The 22768-nt window shown below is 40.3% G+C and overlaps 1 protein-coding gene across 1 annotated transcript in view; it reads right to left on the reverse strand.

The window, feature by feature from the left end:
- The window catches only part of ARIH2 (ariadne RBR E3 ubiquitin protein ligase 2), a gene marked incomplete at both ends in the record, with an annotated part of 44308 nt that extends 22201 nt beyond the window's left edge, over positions 1-22107 (reverse strand). The window contains 3 exon segments of the mRNA XM_084246750.1: positions 5931-5942; positions 5944-5976; positions 21850-22107. Coding sequence (XP_084102876.1) covers positions 5931-5942; positions 5944-5976; positions 21850-22107 — 303 coding nt within the window.
- Positions 22108-22768: the final 661 nt, after the last annotated feature.

A 22768-nucleotide genomic window follows, 5' to 3' on the forward strand; every position in this document is an offset into this window, starting at 1 on the left:
TGGGCCTCCCTGGTGGTGCAGGGGTTAAAGTCTCAGCTATCAAGCTATTGACAGCCACTGCAGCATGAGCTCCATAGCTAACCTACAAGGCACAGCAGACTTCTCCTGTCTTGCCTGCTGCTCCCCTCAGCAGTGTATTTCAGTCAAACCACCTGTTCTGCTCCCCACTCTGTCTCTTGTGAATCTTCTCACCCCCCATACCTCTTGCCTACACCTCAGCTCTTGTATGCATAAATAATTTTTTTTAGGATTTATTTATCCATTAAAAAAAAGATTTATTTATTTATTTATACAAGCACTGGGGGGTACAGTCAGAAGCACGGGAGGGTGAGAAAATTCACCAGAGCCAGAGCGGGAGACCAGAACAGACAGACTGACGAAGTACACTGCTGAGGGGAGCGGTGGACACAGCAGGAGAGGTCTGTTGCGCCATGTGGGACCCTTGCCAGCGGCGGGGATTGAATGCGCGCCGCTGCAGAGGCTGCGAGCAGCTTCGCAACCCAGTGCTCAACCACTGCACCACTGGGGAGGCCCTGCATAAATAAATCTTAAAAAAAAGAAAGACTAACATAACCCTGATACACAAATCTAACAAATACATAAATGAATATAGACACAAAAATCAATCCAAATATTTGAGCAAATTTTAAGTCATTAATATAAAAAAAGGATGCATCAAGTTAAAGTTTATCCCAGGAATGTTAAGACTGACCTAACATGCAAAAACCTCTTAACAAAAGAAGGGGATGGCTTGTGGGGAGAGGGCGGTGACAAATGATCATTTCAACAGATGTAGAAAACTCATCAGACAAAATCCAAATTCTTTCAAGATAAAAATTCTCAGCAAATTAGGAAGAAAAGTGAAATCTAATACAGGACATCTATACTGACGAAAAACATAAATCCAAGATCAGGAAAATGGGGGGATGACCACTTTCACCATTTCCTTAATTAACATTATATCAGAGGCCCTAGTAGGGCAACAAGGAAAGGAGGGAAAAAAGGCAAAGTAAAAGACCTAATAAAAAACTGGGAAGGAAGCAAATGTCTCTATGCCTAAATGACTCTTTACACAGAAGTTTTTAAACTAATCTACAATACTACTACTAGAATAAATGAATTTAATGTAGTAATAAAATACAAGATAAAAAAATCCTATAGTACAAGATCAATACATAAAAATCAAATGTATTTCTAGATGGCAGCAAACAAATGAAAGCTAAAATTTTAATATATATTTCATTTAGCCCAATCACAAAAATATATAATTATAATACATACCAATTCCAACTGGACACATTTAAAACACCCAATGGTTATTACATATAGTTATAGCTACCATACCAGGTTAACACAGCTATTCACTGAACACAACAATCAAAATTAAAATCAAAACAGATCTTCTTTTGGTACAAATTAATAGTTACACTATCTGACTTCAAGACTTACTATTAAAACTACAATAATTAAGACAGTGGACATACTGACTTAAGGACAGTCATACAGACCAATGAAACAGACTTCAAAAGTAACCTCATACATTCATGGTTCATTTTCAACAAAGATGCCACAGCAATTCAAGTGTAGGACAGTTTATGGTTCTGGAATAACTGAACACCATCACATGAAACAAAGACATGAAACACAGAATGTAGACACTTTGTACCATACAAAAATTAACTCAATAGAGTTCACAAATTTAAATATAAAATTGAAAACTTCGGTCTTCCCTAGTGGCGCCAGGGGTCAAGCACAGCACGGTGAAGTTATCCACAGCCACTGCAGCATGAGTTCTATCCCCTGCCAGCCAGGGAGAAACCCACTTGGCGAGGCAGACCTCTCCTGTCTTGCCCACTGCTCCCCTCAGCAGTCTGCCTATTCTGTTCCCCACTCTGTCTATGGTGAATCCTCTCACCTCCCGTACCTCTGGCCTGTACCCCAGTTCTTGTAAGCATAAATAAAATAAATCTTTAGGAAAAAAATTAATAAAATTGAAAACTTCTAGAAGAAAATTTCTGTGACCTTGGTTTAGGCAAAGATTTCTTATATAAGACACCAAAAGCACAATTCTGAAAGAAAAACATTTATAAACTGAAGTCCCATCAAAATTAGACACTCTTCAAAAGACATTAGTAAGAAAACAGAGGAGACAAACCACAGATGGTGGAAAAAATAACTGCAAATCGTGTATTTGATAAAGGATTCAGAATATATTAAGAACTCATACAACGTAATGAGCAAAGAGCCAAGTTTTTAAAAATGGGCAAAAGATTTGAACAGATGCCTGACCCAAAAAAAAATAATATATGAATAGCAAATAAGTACAAGAAAATATTTATTATAACCTTAATCATTAGGGAAATACAAGATACCACTTCACACTCACTAGAATGATTATAATCCAAAAGACAGACAGTGCCAAGTGCCAGAGAAACTGGAATGTATATAAAAAAAAAAAGTTACAGGGGCCTCCCCGGTGGCGCAGCGGTTGAGCGCTGGGTTGCGAAGCTGCCCGCGGCCTCTGCGGCGCCGGTTCGATCCCCAGCTGCTCCCCAGCCACCGGAGGAGGGTCCCACATGGCGTGCAGACCTCTCCTGCCGCCCGCTGCTCCCCTCAGCAGTGTACTTCAGTCCTTCTGCCTGCTCTGCTCCCCGCTCTGGCTCTGGTGAATTCTCTCACCCTCCCGCGCTTCTGACTGTACCCAGTGCATGTATAAACAAAGCAAACAAACAAACAAAATAAATAAATAAAACATGCCTCTATAAAAAAAAAAAAGTTACAAAACTTATCTAATGCTAGTGGGAATGTAAAACAGTAAAGTCACTTCAGTGAATAGTCTGGCAGTTTCTGAAAACATTAAACACACACTTACCATTGCTATGACCTAGCAATCTACTCCCAGATCTATAACTGAGAGAAATGAAAAAACATGTCCATATAAAGCCCTGATCATGAGTGGTCATAGCAGCATATTTCTTATAACAGTCAAAAATTGGAAACAGGGGACCTCCCTGGTGGCATAGGCGTTAAGTCTCAGTGCTATCACTGCTGCGTGAGTTGGATCCCACGCCTGGGAGCTAACGCACATATGGCACAGCAGACCTCTCTTGTCTCGCCCACTGCTCCCCTCAGCAGTGTATTTCACTAGATCCACCTGTTTGGCTCCCAACTCTGTCTCTGGTAAATCGTCTCATCCCCCGTACCTCTGGCCTACACCCCAGTTATTCTATAAATAAATAAATCTATCTTAAAAAAAAAAAAGGAAACGCAAATATCCATCAACAATTGAATGAATGGATGAACAAAATGTGGTATATCTATAAAACAGAAAGTTATTATTTGGCAATAAACAGGAAAGCAGTAATGACAAAAGATATAACATGGATGAACCTAAAACCATTACGCTGAGTGAAAGAAGCCATACAAAGGATTACATATTGTATAATTTCACTTATATGAAATTTCTAGAAAAGGTGAAACTATAGAGACAAAAAGATAATCAGTAGTTGCCTGGGGTTGGGAGTGGGAACTGATTACAAATTAACACAAGAAAACTTTGTGGGTAATGAAAATGCTCTGAAGTTTGGATCTAAAATTTATCTAATGGTACACTTGAAAATGAGTTGAATGGAATGTAAATAATGATTCAACAAAGCTGAATAAGATAAAATTGACTGATGAAAAGTTATGATAAAGCCAAAGAAGCAAAATGTTAGCAACTGTATATCTAGATGGTAGGTAGGTGGATGGTAGATAGGTGGATGGTAGGTAGGTGGATGCCCACAGTATAATTCTTTAAATTTTCTGTTTTAAATTTTTCATAGGCACTAGGTAGGGAAAGTCGGCCATATTTAATTACATGGCCATAACTTGCATAAACAAGTGTCACAGTAAAGGGTTAACTCTCGTATTATTGCATCAAATAGTTCACTATGACCTTTACTTACATCTCAAAATGAAAAGCTGTCCTTCACAGTTTTAAAAGGTTAACTGATTATATAATAGGAATTTCAGGATAATTAGATACAGTTTCCACACAAGTCTATAATACTGATGACTTCACAACACTCTCTGGCTCTCTAACCACCTCCCAGCTTAAGTCCTTCTTGGTGTTCCACTGGATGCTCTGCTCCCAGTCTGTAGATCCCTAAGTGTTACAGTTCCACAGGGCACAATTCTCAGGCCTGCCTTCTTACACCCTGGCCTCTATGAGCAATCTCACATGTCTAAGTCTAGGTTAGTGTGAATGTATACCCCAAAGATAAGTATTCCTCTTATTTTTCCTAGGAGTTGGAGGAGGGATTGTGATTGATAAAAGTGGGGAAAGGAGGCAAGTAGGTATATAAATTTCATCAGATTGCAAAGTGCCTGTAAGTCTAGGGTGGCCCAAAGGTTTTCAGAGTCAAAGATGAGGTTAGATCAGAGGCCCTGCCTTTTCCCCCTCTTTCCTTTGCCCTCCAACCTGTCCCACAACCAGTCAAGAGTTCTGAGCAGCATCCTTTCTAGCTTGAAAGCACTGAGGGTTCACCTCTGTTGTCATTTACCCTGGACGTGCCCTTCATTATCAATCTGATTTAGCCTTGTTTTGCCATTGCATTTACAATCTCCGATGGTTTCCAGATCTTTATTTCAGGAAGCACTGAGCTATAAGCATGTCAAAAAAGACTCTGCTGCTGGCAATCACTATTTTCCAAAGGTCATAGGCAAACACTTTTTGTCATCCTCTATAGTCTGTGTCTGCGGCAGACTTCAAAAGTTAGTTCCCTGACACAGGTCTTCAAAACGTGCTCAATCATCACTTGTGAACAGATACCTAAAAGACTAGACAGCTCCTGGAGAGTTCTTTCTGGTTCTGTGCATGCATGTGTAGGTTTAAACAAAGAATGTAGTTAGTGTGCTACACTTATCTGCTTCATAAGCAGGGCTGGGGATAGGGACCAAGAGGAAATTCAGGATACGGGCCAAGGATGCTAAGATTTTCTCAGACATGTAGTGAAGTATTTATGAATGCTTTAGCCACTGTTGCCAGCAAGTAGTTCCTGACATGGTTAACAGCAAGTAAGCCTACAACTTCAGTTATTTCATTAGCTAACCTAATGAAACATTCTCACTACTGGCCAGGAAGGGAGACCACTGTGATAAAATTTTTTGAATTGTGTGGCCTCTGATCCTTTCATTATAAGAAGACCGCTACAGGACTTCAGGAGCTTAGATAAAGAAATTCAAGCAGTCATTTGGTTATCAGTTTTAACTTTAGCAATATTGTGACTTGTGCTCTATGTTTCACCTGTATTGTGTGGATTTCCTTCATTAGGTTCCAAAGCAGAAAGCAGACTGCTAAAATAATATCTGAAACCGCAGGTCCTCAAGTCCACCTGAAGTTTGTGCCAGCCACAAGTTTCTGGTTTCTACCAAGCCCTTCCCTCTTCCCCCAAATTCAAGCAAGTCTCTATCAGAATTTTATATTAATCATTGGAATAAACATTCCAATATGTGATCACCTGACCACAAAGAACTTAAAATACCTGCTACTGAAGGAAAAATTAAGAACATATGACATTCACTACCCTTCCTAATACAGAGCCAACATCTATCATTGGGAAAAATGTCAGAGTTTCAGGAAATTTAAAAGTTACTACTTGACCTCCCAGAGCACTTGGATAGTATATGTTTATTATTCAAAATAATATACAGAACATGCAAATTTTATACATGGTTCAAGGCACACATGAATAGCCTCTGCTCCTGACAACGGTTTTCCAAGAAAACCCATTAGTATAGTCCACTGCTTCTTCTTCATGTTTTTAGCCTCCTATAGCTGGTTCAAGTTGTCCAGCCCTCAAAGACAAGTTAATAACCCAGATTTTTTCCCCCAGAAAAAAGAAATCCAGCAGCCCACCAAAACTGTCACCAGCCCTTCCCACACTTACCAGTGCCATAGGGAGGATGCAGCTGATGGCAGTGAGCATCAACGGCCTGAAAAAATACAGGTGGTAGTTTCAATTTTTATTTAGAATTCTTACTTGCCAACTGCCTGAAATCTCTTAAGGCTACAAGAATGGGTCTCCATGCCTCAGCCTGTGTTAAGCCACTTCGTGGTCCAGTCACATTTGTTAACAAACACTAGTGGTCATTCACTAAAAAGCAGAGATGAAGGAAAGGAAAGAACTGTGGGGCCAGATTCTTGGGTCTGGGGCAGAGAGGGACATGACACAGGAAAACTGCCTAAGGAGATCAAGATGGATGGATTCAAGTCTTGGCAGGAAAGTGAGAGGGCAATGAAAGGATAAGAGGAAGAAACAAGGCTCAAGTACAAAGGAGTAGATGAACACCAGCTTAAGATGGGGCAAAATCAGCCAGCAGTGGTAGTGGGGTTCCCGAGGGCCTCTGACCTTTCTCATGGTTTATCTCCTAAAGTCTAATTTTAGTGTTGGGCAACCACTTTCCCTATGCTTCACACCTACATATTCCCAGCCTCAAAAAGGTCAACTCTCTAGCACCTGATCATAACATTGCTTCCTTTCAGTTTTTCTTTTCAGGTTTCCATGAGGGAGGCCAATGGTAACTGAAGCAGCCCACGTTATATGTGCTTTTAAAAACCTGATTAAAAAAATAAAAATTTGGGACCTCTCTGGTGGCGCAAGGGGTTAAGATGCAACCTACGAAGTTATCTGCAGCCACTGCAGCAAGAGTTTGATCCCCGGCCAGGGAGCTAACCCACACGGCACAGCAGACCTCTCCTGACTCGCCCGCTGCTCCCCTCAGCAGTGTATTTCAGTCAATCTGCCTGTTCTGTTCCCCACTCTGTCTCTGGTGAGTCCTCTCACCCCCCAAAATGCTGGCCTGTACCCCAGTTCTTGTGTGTATAAGTAAATAAATCTTGAAAAAAAAATAAAAATTTGAAGATTTTTCTCTAGTCTAACCTTAATTCAACCCTGTTATGGTCTCTGATGATTAAAATCAATGCCAAAAAAACCTCCAAAGACTTCACTAAGTAAAAAATTACTTATGAAAAATATAATAAAGTGAAAACATGAATGTCATAATTCCTTGACCTTCACAAAAGTGAAGATTATAATGAAATCCATGTACTGATCACCTAGCTCCAACATCAATAGGTCTACTGTACCCGTACTGCCCACTACCCCATTGAGAAGCACACCCCAGTCAGCATATATTAGAGAGTGCATTTCAGTGAAAATCATCTGGGAAGTACTTAGTACAAAAGGCTGTTTACAGCCCATTCTAGGATTCCAATAGTTTTCCAAGGGTATGCCATAGAGGGAGATGAATTATCATTTCAGTGAACCAAGGTCTGGTCTAATTAACTGCAGCCAAAAGAAATGCAGAGGGCAACATAGCAAGACTAAAAGCCAAGTTTACTATCATGTTCTTATAGTCATAAACCTATCTTATCCAAGATGGATTTCAAATAATGCTATTTTGAGGAGGCATGGGAAGAGTGGTATCAAGTATCATCTAGACAGTACCACCCAGGTCCCACCCTCTCTTCAGGGGTACAACTCAGACCAGCACATCTTACTGACAAAGCCACAGACCCCAACAGCATGTTTCAAATGCTGAGCTACTGCCTGCTAGCCTTAGCACACTCAAAACATATACCCCTGCTTTTGCAACCTTTGTTTATATAAAACTCCATCAATGGAAGTTCCTTGAGGGCAGATTTTTTTAAAATACAATTTCCTTCTCTGCCATACTCAAGCACCAGAACAGTGCCTGTGCCAGCACTAGGTTCTGCATGATAAGACTACCCTCTGCTTGTCTCCTGCAGTGTCTTCTCAAGTCACTGCACATCCATACCCTCCCTACTCCAGAGCCCAAGGAGGCATTAAGGTCTTCCAAACCCTCAGAGGATGCACAATCCAGCAGGAGAGGCCACATACAGTTTCTCTGAGGAAGGTTTAAAAAAGTGAAAAGGAGAGAGCGGTAAGAGGTCTTCTGAGGAGTACAGAAAAGTCAGAGATGCTGACAGGAGGTGTGAGGAGATAAAAACCAGGCAAAGGGATTAGGGGGAGAGAGGAGCAACAGGAAGGGGTTCAGGCTGGCATCTGGAGAAGTCACTTCAGTTTTTCAGAGCAAGATAAAGTGGTACTTTTAGTGGATATGAAAATTCACTAAATTTTTAAGAAATATGAAGAAGTGAAAAGGTTTTGTTTATTTATACCTCCTTTCTCATCATTTTATAAAAGGAGTGGACAAAATCCAAAGGAAAAGAGATCTCTGTTACAACAGAAATCAAACTATTTTCCCCCCATATTTCCTAACATCTACCTGAAAGTTAAAATAGCAGCAGACACTCAGGAAACATTTGTTTATAGGGATCAGCAAATTCTTGACCTATCCCATTTACCAGTCAACAAAATAATCAAATGGCTTGGAAAAAGTACTTTGATGGAAAGGAACACCAACCACCATTCCATTCCATTCCGCCGCCACCAATCTCCCTGCTCCCCACCCACTAGTCTTCCTATCCAGCAGAAATCTGTATGAGTCATTTGTCTAGGTTCTTCTGGTTGTTACCAACAATACTGAGTATGTTCATAATGCTCCACCAGACTCAGCTTACTTAAGCCATCTCCTACATCCCTCGTTTCCAAGTCCCAACTTTTATTTAAATCACTATTTTCAGTTTCTCTATCAATTACCTTTATAACTCTAAGATTACTGTTTACAGGACAGGATTGCATTTACTTCCCTATGGTTCCAATGTCACTGCCGTTGGACACTGGAGAATATTAACATATTAGGCACATACATATTATTCAGTTGCCACCAATTACTTATACTTGTGCCATATGTTTGCTTTATATTTGGCTTTTGATTTTTTTCTGTTTTTCTGCTTTGTATGGGAATTTAAATTCACCTGCTCTTTGTAAGCAGCTCTATGGTTTCTTCACCATATCCCAACAAATTTCTAGCTTCTTCATTCTCCCTCTAGTTTAGAACCTACCCTATTCCTATAAAGAAATTTTTCCTTGAATCCCACCAAAATTCTATTCAAATTTGGGTTGACAGCTTTCTAAGCCTATTGTACAGGGTACATAGGACTCTTCATTGGACCACTAGGTTATAGCGCATCCATTTCTTAAATTCCTTATTTTCCTCTTTTTTTGATTTTCATCTTCAAGTAACTACTTCAGAAAAGGTATAAGGGAGTAAGTTTTGGATGTCATTATACACCTGAATATGCATTCATTGTGCAATGACAGAATTCTATGTTTAAAACTATTTTTCCTCAGGATTTTAAAGACAATTGCTTCATTGTCTTCTAGTTGTCACTACTAGTGATGAGACAGCTGATTTCCTTTTATTTTTCCCCAAGAAAACCCAGTATATCTTCATGAAAATTGTTAGGATTTTCTCTCAATCCTGTTTTTCTGAAACTTCACAGTAATAATTCCAGCAGTGCATCTTTATTGTTTTGGGAAAGGGTAGACTGTCAATATGAAGACTGCCCCCTCTTTTTAGTTACAAGAAATTCTCATTGTCATATGCTTTTTAAGATTTTCCTCTCTTCAATTTTTTGTTCTTATTTCCTAGAAATTCCAGAAATGTTGGATCTCTAAATTGATCCTCTATATCTCTTTTTTGTGATATATATATATATATATATATATTTTTTTTTTGCCTGTGCTTCGGCTTTATATTAAGAGAGCTTGATTTTTTTCCCCCTTTATCTATCTACAGAGTTTTTTTTAACTTGGCAAACTTATAATTCACTTTCATAATCTCTTTTTCATTTTCTGATTGTTTCTTTCTGATGGTATCTCGTTTTATGGATGCCAATGTCATGAGCTCTAAGTAGTACACTTTTAAAAATAAAATTATGTATTGATCTGTTTCAGCTAAGGTCAATTTTTCTGTTTCTCTTTCATTTTTGCATGTTTTCCTCGAATGTCAGGTGATTCCTGGTTAGCCATTCACATTAAAAAATGGTTACCTAGGGCCTCCCTGGTGGCGCAGCGGTTGAACGCTGGGCTGCGAAGCTGCCGGCAGCCTCTGCAGTGTCAGTTCGATCCCCGGCTGCAGGGCGAGGGTCCCACATGGCGCACAGACCTCTCCTGCCGCCCGCTGCTCCCCTCAGCAGTGAACTTCGTCAGTCTGCCTGTTCTGTTCCCCGCTCTGGCTCTGGTGAATTCTCTCACCCACCCGCGCTTCTGACTGTACCCAGTGCTTGTATAAATAAATAAATAAATCTTTAAAAAAAAAAAAAGTTACCGAGGGTCTCCCCTGGTGGCGCAGCGGTTGAGCACTGGGTTGCGAAGCTGCCCGCAGCCTCTGCAGCGCTGGTTCGGTCCCAGGCTACCGGTGAGGGTCCCACAAAAAAAAAGGGGGGGCCTCCCCGGTGGCGCAGTGGTTGAGTGCTGGGTTGCAAAGCTGCCCGCAGCCTCTGCAGCACCCTGGCTGCTCCCCGGCCACCGGAGGAGGGTCCCACATGGCGCGCAGACCTCTCCTGCCGTGTACTTCAGTCCTTCTGCCTGCTCTGCTCCCCGCTCTGGCGAATTCTCTCACCCTCCCGCGCTTCTGACTGCACCCAGTGCTTGTATAAATAAATAAAATGAATCTTTAAAAAAAAAAAAAAGTTACCAAAAAAAGTACTGATATGTGCTACAACTTAGAGAAATTTAAAAACACTATGCTAAATAACAGCAGGAAGATATAAAAGGTCACATATTATACACATTTGTGGTTTCGAGGGGTAGGTGGGGTGGGGGAAGAGTAAATGCTTAATGGGCATCAAGTTTACTTCTAAGGTAATAAATGTTTTGAACCTAGATGGCGATAATGACAGCACAACAATGTAAATATACTAAATGCCACTAGACTGCATACTTAAAAATGGTTTATTTTATAAGACTACTATAATTTCTTAAAGCAGTGGGTTTGGGAAAACAAATTCTTATTCTGTGTACATGGACAGAACTTGTCAACTGACAGGGCTTTCTTCAGGGTGATCAATCAGAGACAGTTATTACTCAAGATCCAGAACCCCAAAAATGACAAATGAGGTCAGTCAACCCTCACACTTGTAAAGGCCCTATTTCCACCCAGGCTGTTCTATTTTTAAAAAATAAGCAGATTATTTTACCAAGAGACCTTCTGGGGGTAGGGTTGACTGTTCTACATACAGACCTAATTAATCTTTCCCATTTGCAGCACATTTATCTCTTTCAGTCCTTGTAAAATCTTCAGAACAAACTAGCTTCCACGTGCAATGTCCCAACATGCCAAGCCCTTCCCCATCCCCTTTGTTATTACCAATTTATAACTTACATATATCTTTATTTTCATTTTCAGGGTACTTAAATGAAGGAAGACCCTTATATTTACTTCATGCTCTTAAATAATAATCTTCCCTCTCCAGCCCTTCACAACCATTAATTCACTTCCTTTTACAAAAGATTATGGGTCTCCCCTGGTGGCACAGCGGTTGAGCACTCGGTTGCAAAGCTGCCCGCAGCCTCTTCAGCACCTGTTCGATCCCCGGCCACTGGTGAGGGTCCCACATGGCACGACAGACCTCTCCTGCCATGCCCGCTGCTCCCCACAGCAGTGTGTTTCATCAGTCTGCCTGTTCTATTTCCCGCTCTGGCTCTGGTGAATTCTCTCACCCTCCTGCGCTTCTGACTGTACCCAGTGCTTGTATAAATAAATAAATCTTTAAAAATCCATACATACATACATACATACATAAATAAAAAGATTAGCTAGCATTTTCTAAAATTTTTATATAATCATATAAAACTTTATGATTAAAATCATATTTACTATTTTCCCCTCATGTGGAGTACTTATTTTGAGATTTATCCACGAAGCTTATACAAGCTGTTCATTATTTATATATTTCTGAGAAGTATGTATTCTAAGGGTATGCTACTATTTATTTGCTCATTCGTTTGTGGATCTTTGGGTTGTTTCCAGTTTTTGGCTATTGCAAATAAAGCTGCTACAGACATCTGACAACAAAATAAAAACAAATGGACATGAGAGAAAGGTTATATGAGGGTAGCCAACCATCTTCAATTAGAAGCCAAGGTTAATCAGCAAGCAAAAAAAGATTTGACATGTTTTACTACAGTATTGTAAACTCCACAACGTTATAGTTGGTGATACAATTAGTCATTTTACAGCTACTCATCAAAATGGACATAAGAACTCTATTTTATCTTGATAATCAGTGAAATATGAAGTAGACTTAAACATCCATGCTACTGGAAACCTAGCCAACTTGTAAGTGCAGCTGGGCAATTTATATCCTACTCACACCCTGGTTACAAAACCAGGACACATTCTTGCAGCAGCCAAAGAAAGGACACGCTACTCTCTCACTATGATAACCTCAATCATTACACAATTTTTTGGTACTTCCACGTAAATATAATATAAAATATCTAGGCCTTACCTCTGAATCTTCCATGAAGTTCAGACTTTTGCATCAGAATTGTCAAAACTAATTCTGACATATACCCCAAGATGGGAACAATGTATCTGCTATGAATATACTAATTCTACTTAGAAGTTAACTGACTTCATGGAATTCCTTTGACAACGGTCACCTAACTACAACTGGGGACATACAGAATTAGAGCTTTGGTGTTAAACTCTCAACTTTTGCAGCACTTACTGAGAACAAAATATATCAAAAGTATTTTTTGCTAGGTACTGTTATCCAAACAACAAAAAATGTAGAACTCTATGTGAAAGAATTCAAGTCCTGGCTTACAACCAACCAATTTCCAATCAACATAAGCATTTACTAAGAATTTTGCACAAAGTAGTACAGAGGCCAAGAGTGTCCAACTCTGCCTTGGAATCAGGCAGGACACTTCATGGGAGAAGTGGGTGAAAGTAGATGGCGGTATCACCACTTATGAGAATCCAGGAAGCCAAATATGATGGCATTGGAGCTATTTCTCATAAAAGGAGGTTAGCTATAGAGGGACTTTGGAAAATGATGGTGACAGCATCGAAGAAATCAATAAAAGCCTAAATTATGGGCCAACAAAAGAAATAAGGGAGTAGAATATGTACTAGCCCATAAAGAAACTGCTAGTAAGATAGCAACTTTCCCAGATAGAGACCAGTTTAAATTATAAGGACAGCTCTGTTCTTCTGTTGAAATCTCCAGACAAACCTTGCTCATCTTGCCTATATTTTCTCTATTTATGGTTGATAACTTGTTGTTATCACAGTAAAACCATTTTATGTCTGTAAAGGTTCATGATAGTTTAAAGAAAATGGAACATAAAATAAGTTTCAGATTCTGACAATTTGTGTCGGTTTAAGAGATAAAGCCACAGTGAGACAAATTTCAGGAAGAACAAACAGAGAAGTTTCCTGCTGTCTCATTCTGTACCTTCCTCAAATTTTTCACTACCACTCTTTCCTCTTTGGGGCAGAGGGGCAAAGACAGAGTGAGAGAAAGAGAGAGATGGAACAGACTTGACAAAGTTAAAGAAAAATGAGACAGTACCTCAATAACAAGGACCCTAAAATCAACTAAGCACTTCATTAAGCAGTCTGTCATGAAGGCACAAGATCATTCATGAACACCACCACAAATGTAAAACAGACCAGTGGGGCCTCCCTGGTGGCGCAGAGGTTAAGACACAACCTGTGAAGCAAACCGCAGTTTGATCTCTGGCCAGGGAGCAACCCACATGGCGCAGCAGACCTCTCCTGTCTCACCCGCTGCTCCGCTCAGCAGTGTAGTTCAGTGGATCTGCCTGTTCTGTTCTCCACTCTCTCTGGTGAATTCTCTCACCCCCCACACCTCTGGCCTGTACCCCCGTTCTTGTATGATTAAATAAACCTTTAAAAAAAAAAAAAAAAACGGACCAGCTTTATTCCCCTGTAACCTTTCCTGGTTCCAGTTCAAATTTCATTTTGTATTATTTTTACTTATCAGCGAGTCCCAAGAGAAGGGCACCACTGGCTCTGGATGAATGCAAAAGAATCCAAAGTATATGACCCACCTACCACATGCACATTCAGAAGCATCAGTTAGCAGTATGTCACCCAGAACTTTTCCTGATGTGGCTCCACTCCTATGACTCAAGATGTACAATCCTGAATGTGTCCAAGGATCCACACAGCGCTTTCTGTGTCTATAATGCTTTCACAAGTATGATGAACATTCCTAAAACCTACCAGACTTTCTGTAATAAGTGCAGAAAATCAATCTCACAAAGTGACGCATCACAATAAGGTCAAGGATTCTGTGTGCTCAGAAAAAGCAATGTTATGACAGGAAGCACAATGGCTCTGGAGTGGGCAGACTAAGCCAATTTTTTTCCAGAAAAAGTCTAAAACTACAGAAGTGTGCTGAGGCTTAAATGTGTTGACCCAACTGCAGATCTAAAAGAATGCTGACTAATTAAGAGATGGAAATGTTTTGAGCTGGGAGGAGGTAAGAAGAGAAAGGTCCAAGTGATCCAGTTCTAATTTCCATTTTTTGTTTATTATGAACACAGTAAAATCTTGAGGTTATGTTAAAAAAATTAAAAAGTAGCCATAGCAAACAGTGTGTAAACAGGATTCTCACTATTTGGCTCTACTATGACTAAGTCATATTTGTTTGGTCCTATTCTAGGCACTTCACATTTACCATCTCAGTCAATACTGTGAAGGAAGCTATCGTCATTATTTTATTTATGTGAAAACTAAAGCTTAGAAATGTTGAGGAACTTGCCAAACTTCACATTCTATGGCAGAAAAGGGACAGAAACCCAATCATATGACCACTAACCCAGGTTATGACCAATGCCCAATAGAAACAAAGGCCACATCCATGAAAATGCTCATAGCAGTATCACCATAGCCATCAAGTACTCACCCAATTGCCCAAAGGGGTGGCCTGAGCAAAAGATGGTTCAAGATCAAGATGATGTACTACGGAGCCATTTAAAGTAATTTATGAGGGCCTCCCTGGTGGCGCAAGGGGTTAAGGTGCAACCTATGAAGCAATCCGCAGCCACTGCAGCATGAGTTCAATCCCCAGCCAGGGAGCTACACACATGGTACAGCAGACCTCTCTTGACTTGCCTGCTGCTCCCCTCAGCAGTGTATTTCAGTCAATCTGCCTGTTCCCCACTCTGCCTCTGGTGAATCCTCTCACCCCCTGCACCTCTGGCCTGTACCCCAGCTCTTGTATGCATACATAAATAAATCTTTGAAAAAAGAAAAGTAATTTATGAGAATGCAGTAAAAACAAGAAAAAGTATTTGAAATATGCATGAAAAACGCAAAATGTATAAATACATGAAATGTTGACTAGACCAGGGATCTTTTTCTATTTTGTAAATAGCTATTTTTCTAGTGCCTAGCACATAGCAGGTGCTCAATAAACATTCGAGAATGAATGAATGAATCACAACACAGTAATGAATATGAATATGGGTAAGACCCAAAGGAATAAGCAAAAAGGAAAACTTTTATTTTAGGTTAACTGAATTATAAACAATGATATTTTCTAATACTATTATAACATCTTGGGGCTCCCTGGTGGCGCAAGGGGTTAAGACTCAGCATGAAGCTATCCACAGCCACTGGAGCACGAGTTCAATTCCCAGCCAGGGAGGTGACACACATGGCGCAGCAGACCTCTTCTGACTCACCCGCTGTTCCCCTCAGCAGTATATTTCAGTCAGTCCAATTTTTCTGTTCCCCACTCTGTCTCTGGTGAATCCTCTCTCCCCACACCTCTGGCCTGTACCCCAGTACTTGTATGCATAAGTAAATAAATCTTTAAAAAAAATACTATTATAACAGGGGCCTCCCTGGTGGCGCAGCAGGTTGAATGCGGCGCTGTGAAGCTGTCCATACCCTCTGCAGTGCAGGTTCGATTCCCAGCCAGCCAGGGAGAAACCCACATGGCATGGCAAACCTCTCCTGCCTCGTCCACCGCTCCCCTCAGCAATGTCTTTGGTCCGTCTGCCTGTTCTGCTCTCTGCTGTGTCTCTGGTGAATTCTCCCACCCTCCGGTGCCTCTGACCTGTACCCCAGTTCTTGTATAAATAAATAAAATCTTTAAAACAATACTATTATAACATCTTAATGTTAGAAAGTTAAATATAAATAAATTCAGGATTAGAATTACTCCTTGATTACACAGTTTATGTGGTTCCTAAGGTAGTAAGAAAACAAAACAAAAAAACTAGAATGAAAGTTGGCCCTGAATCGAATGAAGAGTTTCTTTTCTGGAAGCTGATGAGCATGTTATATGTGGTGCCAGGTACACAGTGAGCATACAAAGTCAACGATGGCAATAACCTTTCTAAGCTGGCAAGATAGAGATGACTCTAGCACTATTTGTACTTAGGCAATTCTCAATGTCACTCTGAACACTTCTCATTTGCCTTTAAAAATATATTTATACATTAGTAAAATACATCAGCTTTTCAGACTAAAGCATCATGAGATATGTCAACACACCCACTAACAACAATCATTTGAAATACAGGAATTCTCCCTAGATTCTACGAATATAAAGGCATGCAAAGAAACCTGACATCAGCTCATAAAAATAGAAGGCTGCTCAGTACACACTCAGTTTTGCTAGGCCCAGCTTTGACAGACTTCCCCATGAGTATTAACAAAAAACCAGACCTTTACTTACTGAATACATAAAAATAAAATGGGCTTAAAATTCACTGTACCAGAATACAAGAAAGTTGATTTGATAAGTAAAATTAAAGTATTTTCCAGAAACTTGGTGTCACTTAAGTGAAAAGCTAAATATAAGGTCTTCCGTGTTAAGAGCATCAACTGAGCATATGACAAGTAACAAATGCATAGAAACAGGCTGCTCTGAACCCAGGATTATAAAGACTTCTGCACATAAAGAGACAGGAGCCGTAAAAAACTCATGGTTCATCCCTACAGGGGAAAAATGATCCACAAAAGAATCTTAAGAGATCTTCCAGTTACATTTTGCTAAATAGTAAACATCATATTGTAAAACAAATTCAAGCAAATGGGTGCCAGAATAGAGTGTTCTAGGGGACATTTTCCCTGCTGTACTGCATTTAACACAGCAATTCATAAGCAAGAGGAACTGTAGTAAAAAACACTCAAAATAACCAGCATAGTTCCCCAATTCTACCTGGGAAACACCAGCCTTGAGAACCAAGCAGCACGGTTCAGTGTTGAAGAAATTTTAGAAATCTATTCCTTTGTTCAAGTAGAAAAGTTATCTCATAATCTTCCACATTTTATTCCTTTTTACCTATACATCTTAAGTCTCCGACTCTAGCCCAGGAGGTAACTTTCCCTCCTCCATGCTTATCCACTGTGGGTCCTGTCCTCTGTTACTGACACTGTTTTACACCATCTTTAAGGTTCTCCTATGGCAATATAAAGTTCAGATAGCTCCAGGGACTAGCTCTAACCCAAGATTTTTTCCTTCAAACTGAGGTAACAATTGTCTTTTCCTCCCCTCTTAAGCAATTGGGTAGAGCCCTGAACAACATTCTACCTCTCCTATCTACAATCCTACATGCTTCTGAGAGAAGGAGCACATGATAAGGGAAACCTCTAGCACATCACCAATGAAAGCCGATGGGCTCTGTCTGGGACTCTATCATGGCTGAGTCCTCCTAAGCAGTGTGACAGCAAATGCCTCATAAGTTTATGCAAGTCGTAATAGGATTCACTGGGTGACAAAATTCTTCTTGGCTAACTACTGTACATTTTGCAATAAAAATGCATGTTATGACTAGAAAGGGCCTCTCCTCTGTAACAACAGTAAAAATATTCTGTGTGTCATACAAAATACAGTTTATTAAAAAGTTAGTTTTGTTTCTTTAAAGATTCATACACGGGGGTCTTTCTAGTGGTGCAAGGGGTTAAGCCGCAGCACTGTGGAGCTATCCGCCGCCACTGCAGCACAAGTTGGATACCTGGCCAGCGAGGTGACCCACATGGTGCAGCAGACTTCTCCTGACTTACCTGCTGCTCCCCTCAGCAGTGTATTTCAGTCAATCCACCCTTTCTGTTCCCCACTCTGTCTCTGGTGAATCCTCTCACACCCTACACCTCTGGCCTGTACCCCAGTTCTTATATGCATAAATAAATAAATCTTTTAAAAAATTCATACACAATCACAAAGAATACTTTTTTCTCAGAGATTTTTCCCTTTCTACAACATATGCCCAACTTGGCAGCAACTCCCATTTGTGTAGGATGATAGCTCATTTTTAAAACAATGCTTGTGTTTCACCATTATCTGAACAATAGTTGTTTCCTGCAATAACAGACAAGCATGGACTCTATTGTCTCCCTTAACCCTTGATTTGATTTTCTCAATTAATGATCTTACTTTATGAATTGGTTCCTGAACACATACTGGAAGTTACCCGCTGGACACCAGGGACCCTTTACTAAACCATAAGGCAGTGTCCCAGACAACTGGGATATTTATACCTAAGAGTCTTCTTCCCAAAAGCAATACATTCCAAAAGGCAATAAAAGATTTTAACTTTATGTTAGACTATGACTTATCGATAGGCAACGGCCAGCACAAAACAAAACAGGTAACAAAGACCTAAGTATCAGTGAAAATTCAAGTCACTCTTCAAGCGTTGTCCAGACAGCTGTTCAGAAGGCTATGTAACTTTAGGCATTAATGTTATATTTTCTACTAGCCACATAGCACCCAAGTCATATTAAATTAAGTATCTCAATATGTCACAGAGTTGTACAAACAGACCAATGTGGGAAATCACGAGTGACCTGGGTGATGACTATTGATCTCCACTTTTTTTTTTTTTTTGTAATCTCCACTTTCAAAGCAGCCTATAGTACCTGTAAATACCATTCTGTAAATTCAGAACTTCATTTATTACCTCCCATCTCAAAAAATTACAAAACTAGACACAATGTTAGTTTTTAATCATCCTGGAAAAGGAAGATTGTGTGTGATTACTTCTAATGTACTCGAACCTCTTGGTCAAATTCCTGAGATCTTTATATGTAGCAACAAAAAGCCAAGATCCTTGTGCCTAGACCAGAAAAAGAATGGTGTTAACATGCTACTCAGAGAGGTCTAAGGAAGGGGTAAAAAGATATCTTCCACCATTATCTACATTTTTGTGGATTATTTTGCTCTTTGCCCCATTTTCTCTTTAATCTTTTCCTTGCGTTTCAACTTTCTCCCATCTCTTTACTCCTTCACCTCCAAGTTCTTTTTGCTCTATCATGATAATCAGGGTCAGAATAAGGACAGTAGAGAAGGAGGTACACATCAAGGACTAGGGAATCTAGCCACACCAGCAGCATCAGCCACTAACATCAAGTATCCAATCAAATATTCCATACCTACTATATGAAACGCTATGATCAGAACGATGGAGGAAATAAGGCATGAAGTAGTTTCTACCCTCCAAGAAGTGACAATATTGTTGGGAGAGATTATGCAAAAAAACTTGAAAAGATAAAACAACAAACTAGTCAGAAGACTGCCATATATGATCTAGAATTCATGGGATATGTTTGAGCACTGAAACCAAAAGAGGGCACAAACACTGTGTTCTAGGATGTCTTGACAAGGTTCAGAGAAGACACAAGCTAGACTATACTTTGAAGGAGCCCCGAGGACACTGAGAGATGAGGAGGGCTGACCCTGTATCAGTCTAATAAGTTAGAATGGTAAATTTTTTATTACATATATTTTAACACAGCTTCTGAAAAAAGAACAGACAGGTGCCTGGATCACTGAACTCTCTCCAGCAGGTAGAAAGTCAGCACAGAGGGCTTGACAAACTGAGAATTCCTATGCAGAGATGGAAACATTCTGATTAATTGAATCAATCAATACTGTCCAATACATTTTACACACTTGATAGTTCCTCTTCTACTTCTAAATAACAACCTGACAAATAGTTAAAATTAAAAAAACTGACTACACAGAGGAAGGTATGTATGGTGAGGAGATCTGATGCCTCTTCTAACAGGGAAATGCCCTCTGGAGGCAGGGGTCCCAGTGATTTTACTTTATTATCGTATACAAATCCCAAACCCAGAAATTCCACAGGATCTCCATTTTTCAGTGTTCTACTGAGCACATGAGAGGAAGTCTGCAGTCACTTCAAGGAGTCACAAAAAAAAGTTTGAGCTTTCAACTTCCAGCTAATAAAGGCTTGAGTAGATCTAAAGTCAAGGTATTAGTTAGCCTTTGCTGACCACCTGGAAAAACAAATTCCTAAACTGTAAATAAAGCAAATTTTGTAGAAATCATTCATGGAACACCTTAGTTATTTCCCTTTAAACACCAACAAGAAAATTATTTGTTGAAATAATGTCTATGTGCCCCTGACCTTCGATTTGAACAGAAAAAATCCAAATGGTTTCTGAAGGAAGGTCTTTTTTATTGAAATCAGTAAAAGGAATGTCCCCACTTTCACATAATGGCCAGAGTTAGAAGAGAACGAAACATGCTGGGAAACTGTCTAAATGACTGTAAAAATATTCACCGCACATAGCATATTGTGTGAGTATATATACTCTGCACTAGTATAATACTACATAGTAGAAAAAATATATATATAGTGAGGACAATAACTGGCCTGAGGTGCAAGACATTGAAAAGTACACTAAAGTATTAAAAATAGGATTCTTACTGGAATGTCCAACTTTGTTAATTCTTTAAAATTTCCATTATAAACACCCTCCAAAATCAGTGAAATACAAGTTCTGTGAACTTACTTTATTCTTATTACTAAAATTCCTCTCAACACTAGGTATTAGTTATCAATGTATAAAACAAATGAGTTCATGGGCCTCCCCGGTGGCGCAGCGGTTGAGCGCTGGGTTGTGAAGCTCCCTGCAGCCTCTGCGGCGCCGGTTCGATCCCCGGCTGCTCCCCGCCCACCGGAGGAGGGTCCCACATGGCGCGCAGACCTCTCCTGCCGCCCGCTGCTCCCCTCAGCAGTGTACTTCGGTCCTTCTGCCTGTTCTGCTCCCCGCTCTGGCTCTGGTGAATTCTCTCACCCTCCCGCGCTTCTGACTGTACCCAGTGCATGTATAAACAAACAAACAAACAAATAAATTAATTAAAAAAAAAAAATAAAAAAATAAAACAAATGAGTTCATTAGCCCTGAACGGCTATGATTATTCAGGAAGAACCAGGGGGATCTGGGTACTCTCAGGACATTTACCAGTCACACATGGTTGTGCAGAAGATGGTGATTCTGATGCTTGTCGTATCTTACCTCATAAAGTTCCTTAAGACCCACTTTCTGAAACAAGTGCTAATTTACGCAGTTCTGTTCTATATACTTCTGATCTCTCTTTTCTGAAATCACCCCATCCCTCCTTTCTAATTTTTAGCAATTTGGGAATCTGAAGGCCTTAGATACACATATATTAGAAAACAAAGAAGATGTATCAAATATGTCCAAATGGGCCTCCCTGGTGGTGCAAGGGGTTAAGCACCGCACTATGAAGCAATCCACAGCGTCTGCAGCATGAGTTCAATCCCCTGCCGGCCAGGGAGAAACCCACATGGCGAAGAAGACCTCTTCTGTCTCGCCAGCTACTCCCCTCAGCAGTGTATTTCTGTCATTCTGCCTGTGTTTTGTTCCCCACTCTGTCTCTGGTGAATCCTCTCACTCCCCTGCATCTCTGGCCCGTGCCCCAGCTCTTGTATGCATAAATAAATAAATCTTAAAAAAAAAAAAAATGTCCAAATGGTACAACTTATTCTTAAATTTGGTTTCAAGTTACAGGGCCATTCAGTAGTCTAGAGGAGACATTAGTTAACAACAGCTTGTATTTACATTTACATTTAAATTGGGAAGGTTACATGGGGAAGTGATAGCACTGCTCACCTTTAGGACAGAGGCTAAGCTGGTCATATGCTCGTTGAGGGCACTCTCGGACTCCTTGTAGGTCAAGCAGGTAAACTGGTACTCCTCAGGGTCAAAGGCATCAGCACCCTGCTGTTCCACATCGCTGGCTACTCCCACATAATAGTCCTCTATGTCCCCAGGGTCCTCATCCTCTTCCTCCTCCTCCTCCTCCTCACAATTTGGATCATAGTCCTCTTCATTGCTGTCAGATCCCTGGCTATTCATGTCCACAGACATCTTAGCATCCAGTCAAGTTGCAGATCAAGAAAGCAGTTTTTTCCCCTCTCCCCAAATATTACCACTTTTTCAAATGCATTAGTGTTTTTGTCTTCTAAGGAAGGAAAAGAAAAAAGTAAGTGTTACTTTCACTATGAGAAATTATAATATAAGCTATTCAGGAATCAAGGATACCTCCACTATTGTCTATTCTAACTCTGGTCTCATTTAAGAAACTTCATCATCATCTCTGCCCAGGCTTATCAAAGTGAAATCCTTTTCTGGAGTGGTAGAAGTGGCTGACAATGGTTAACTACACACAAAGAGGCTGGCATGAAAGAATAAGGTTGTCTGGTCCACCTCAAGGAATCAAATTCCATGGACTGGGCCTCCCTGGTGGCCCTGGTGGCAAGGGGCTAAGTCTTAACACTATGAAGCGATCCGCAGCCACTGCAGCATAAGTTAGATACCAGGCCAGGGAGCTGACCCACATGGCACAGCAGACCTCTCCTATCTTGCAATGCTGCTTCCCTCCGCAGTGTATTTCAGTAGATCTGCCTGTTCAGCTCCCCACTCTGTCTCTGGTGAATCCTCACACCCCTGTACCTCTGCCCTACACCCCAGCTCTTGTATGCATAAATAAATAAATCTTTGAAAAAAAATTCCATGGACATGTCCTTCC

This window comes from Talpa europaea, assembly GCF_964194135.1.
Source record: "Talpa europaea genome assembly, chromosome: 11".
Lineage (NCBI taxonomy): Eukaryota > Metazoa > Chordata > Mammalia > Eulipotyphla > Talpidae > Talpa > Talpa europaea.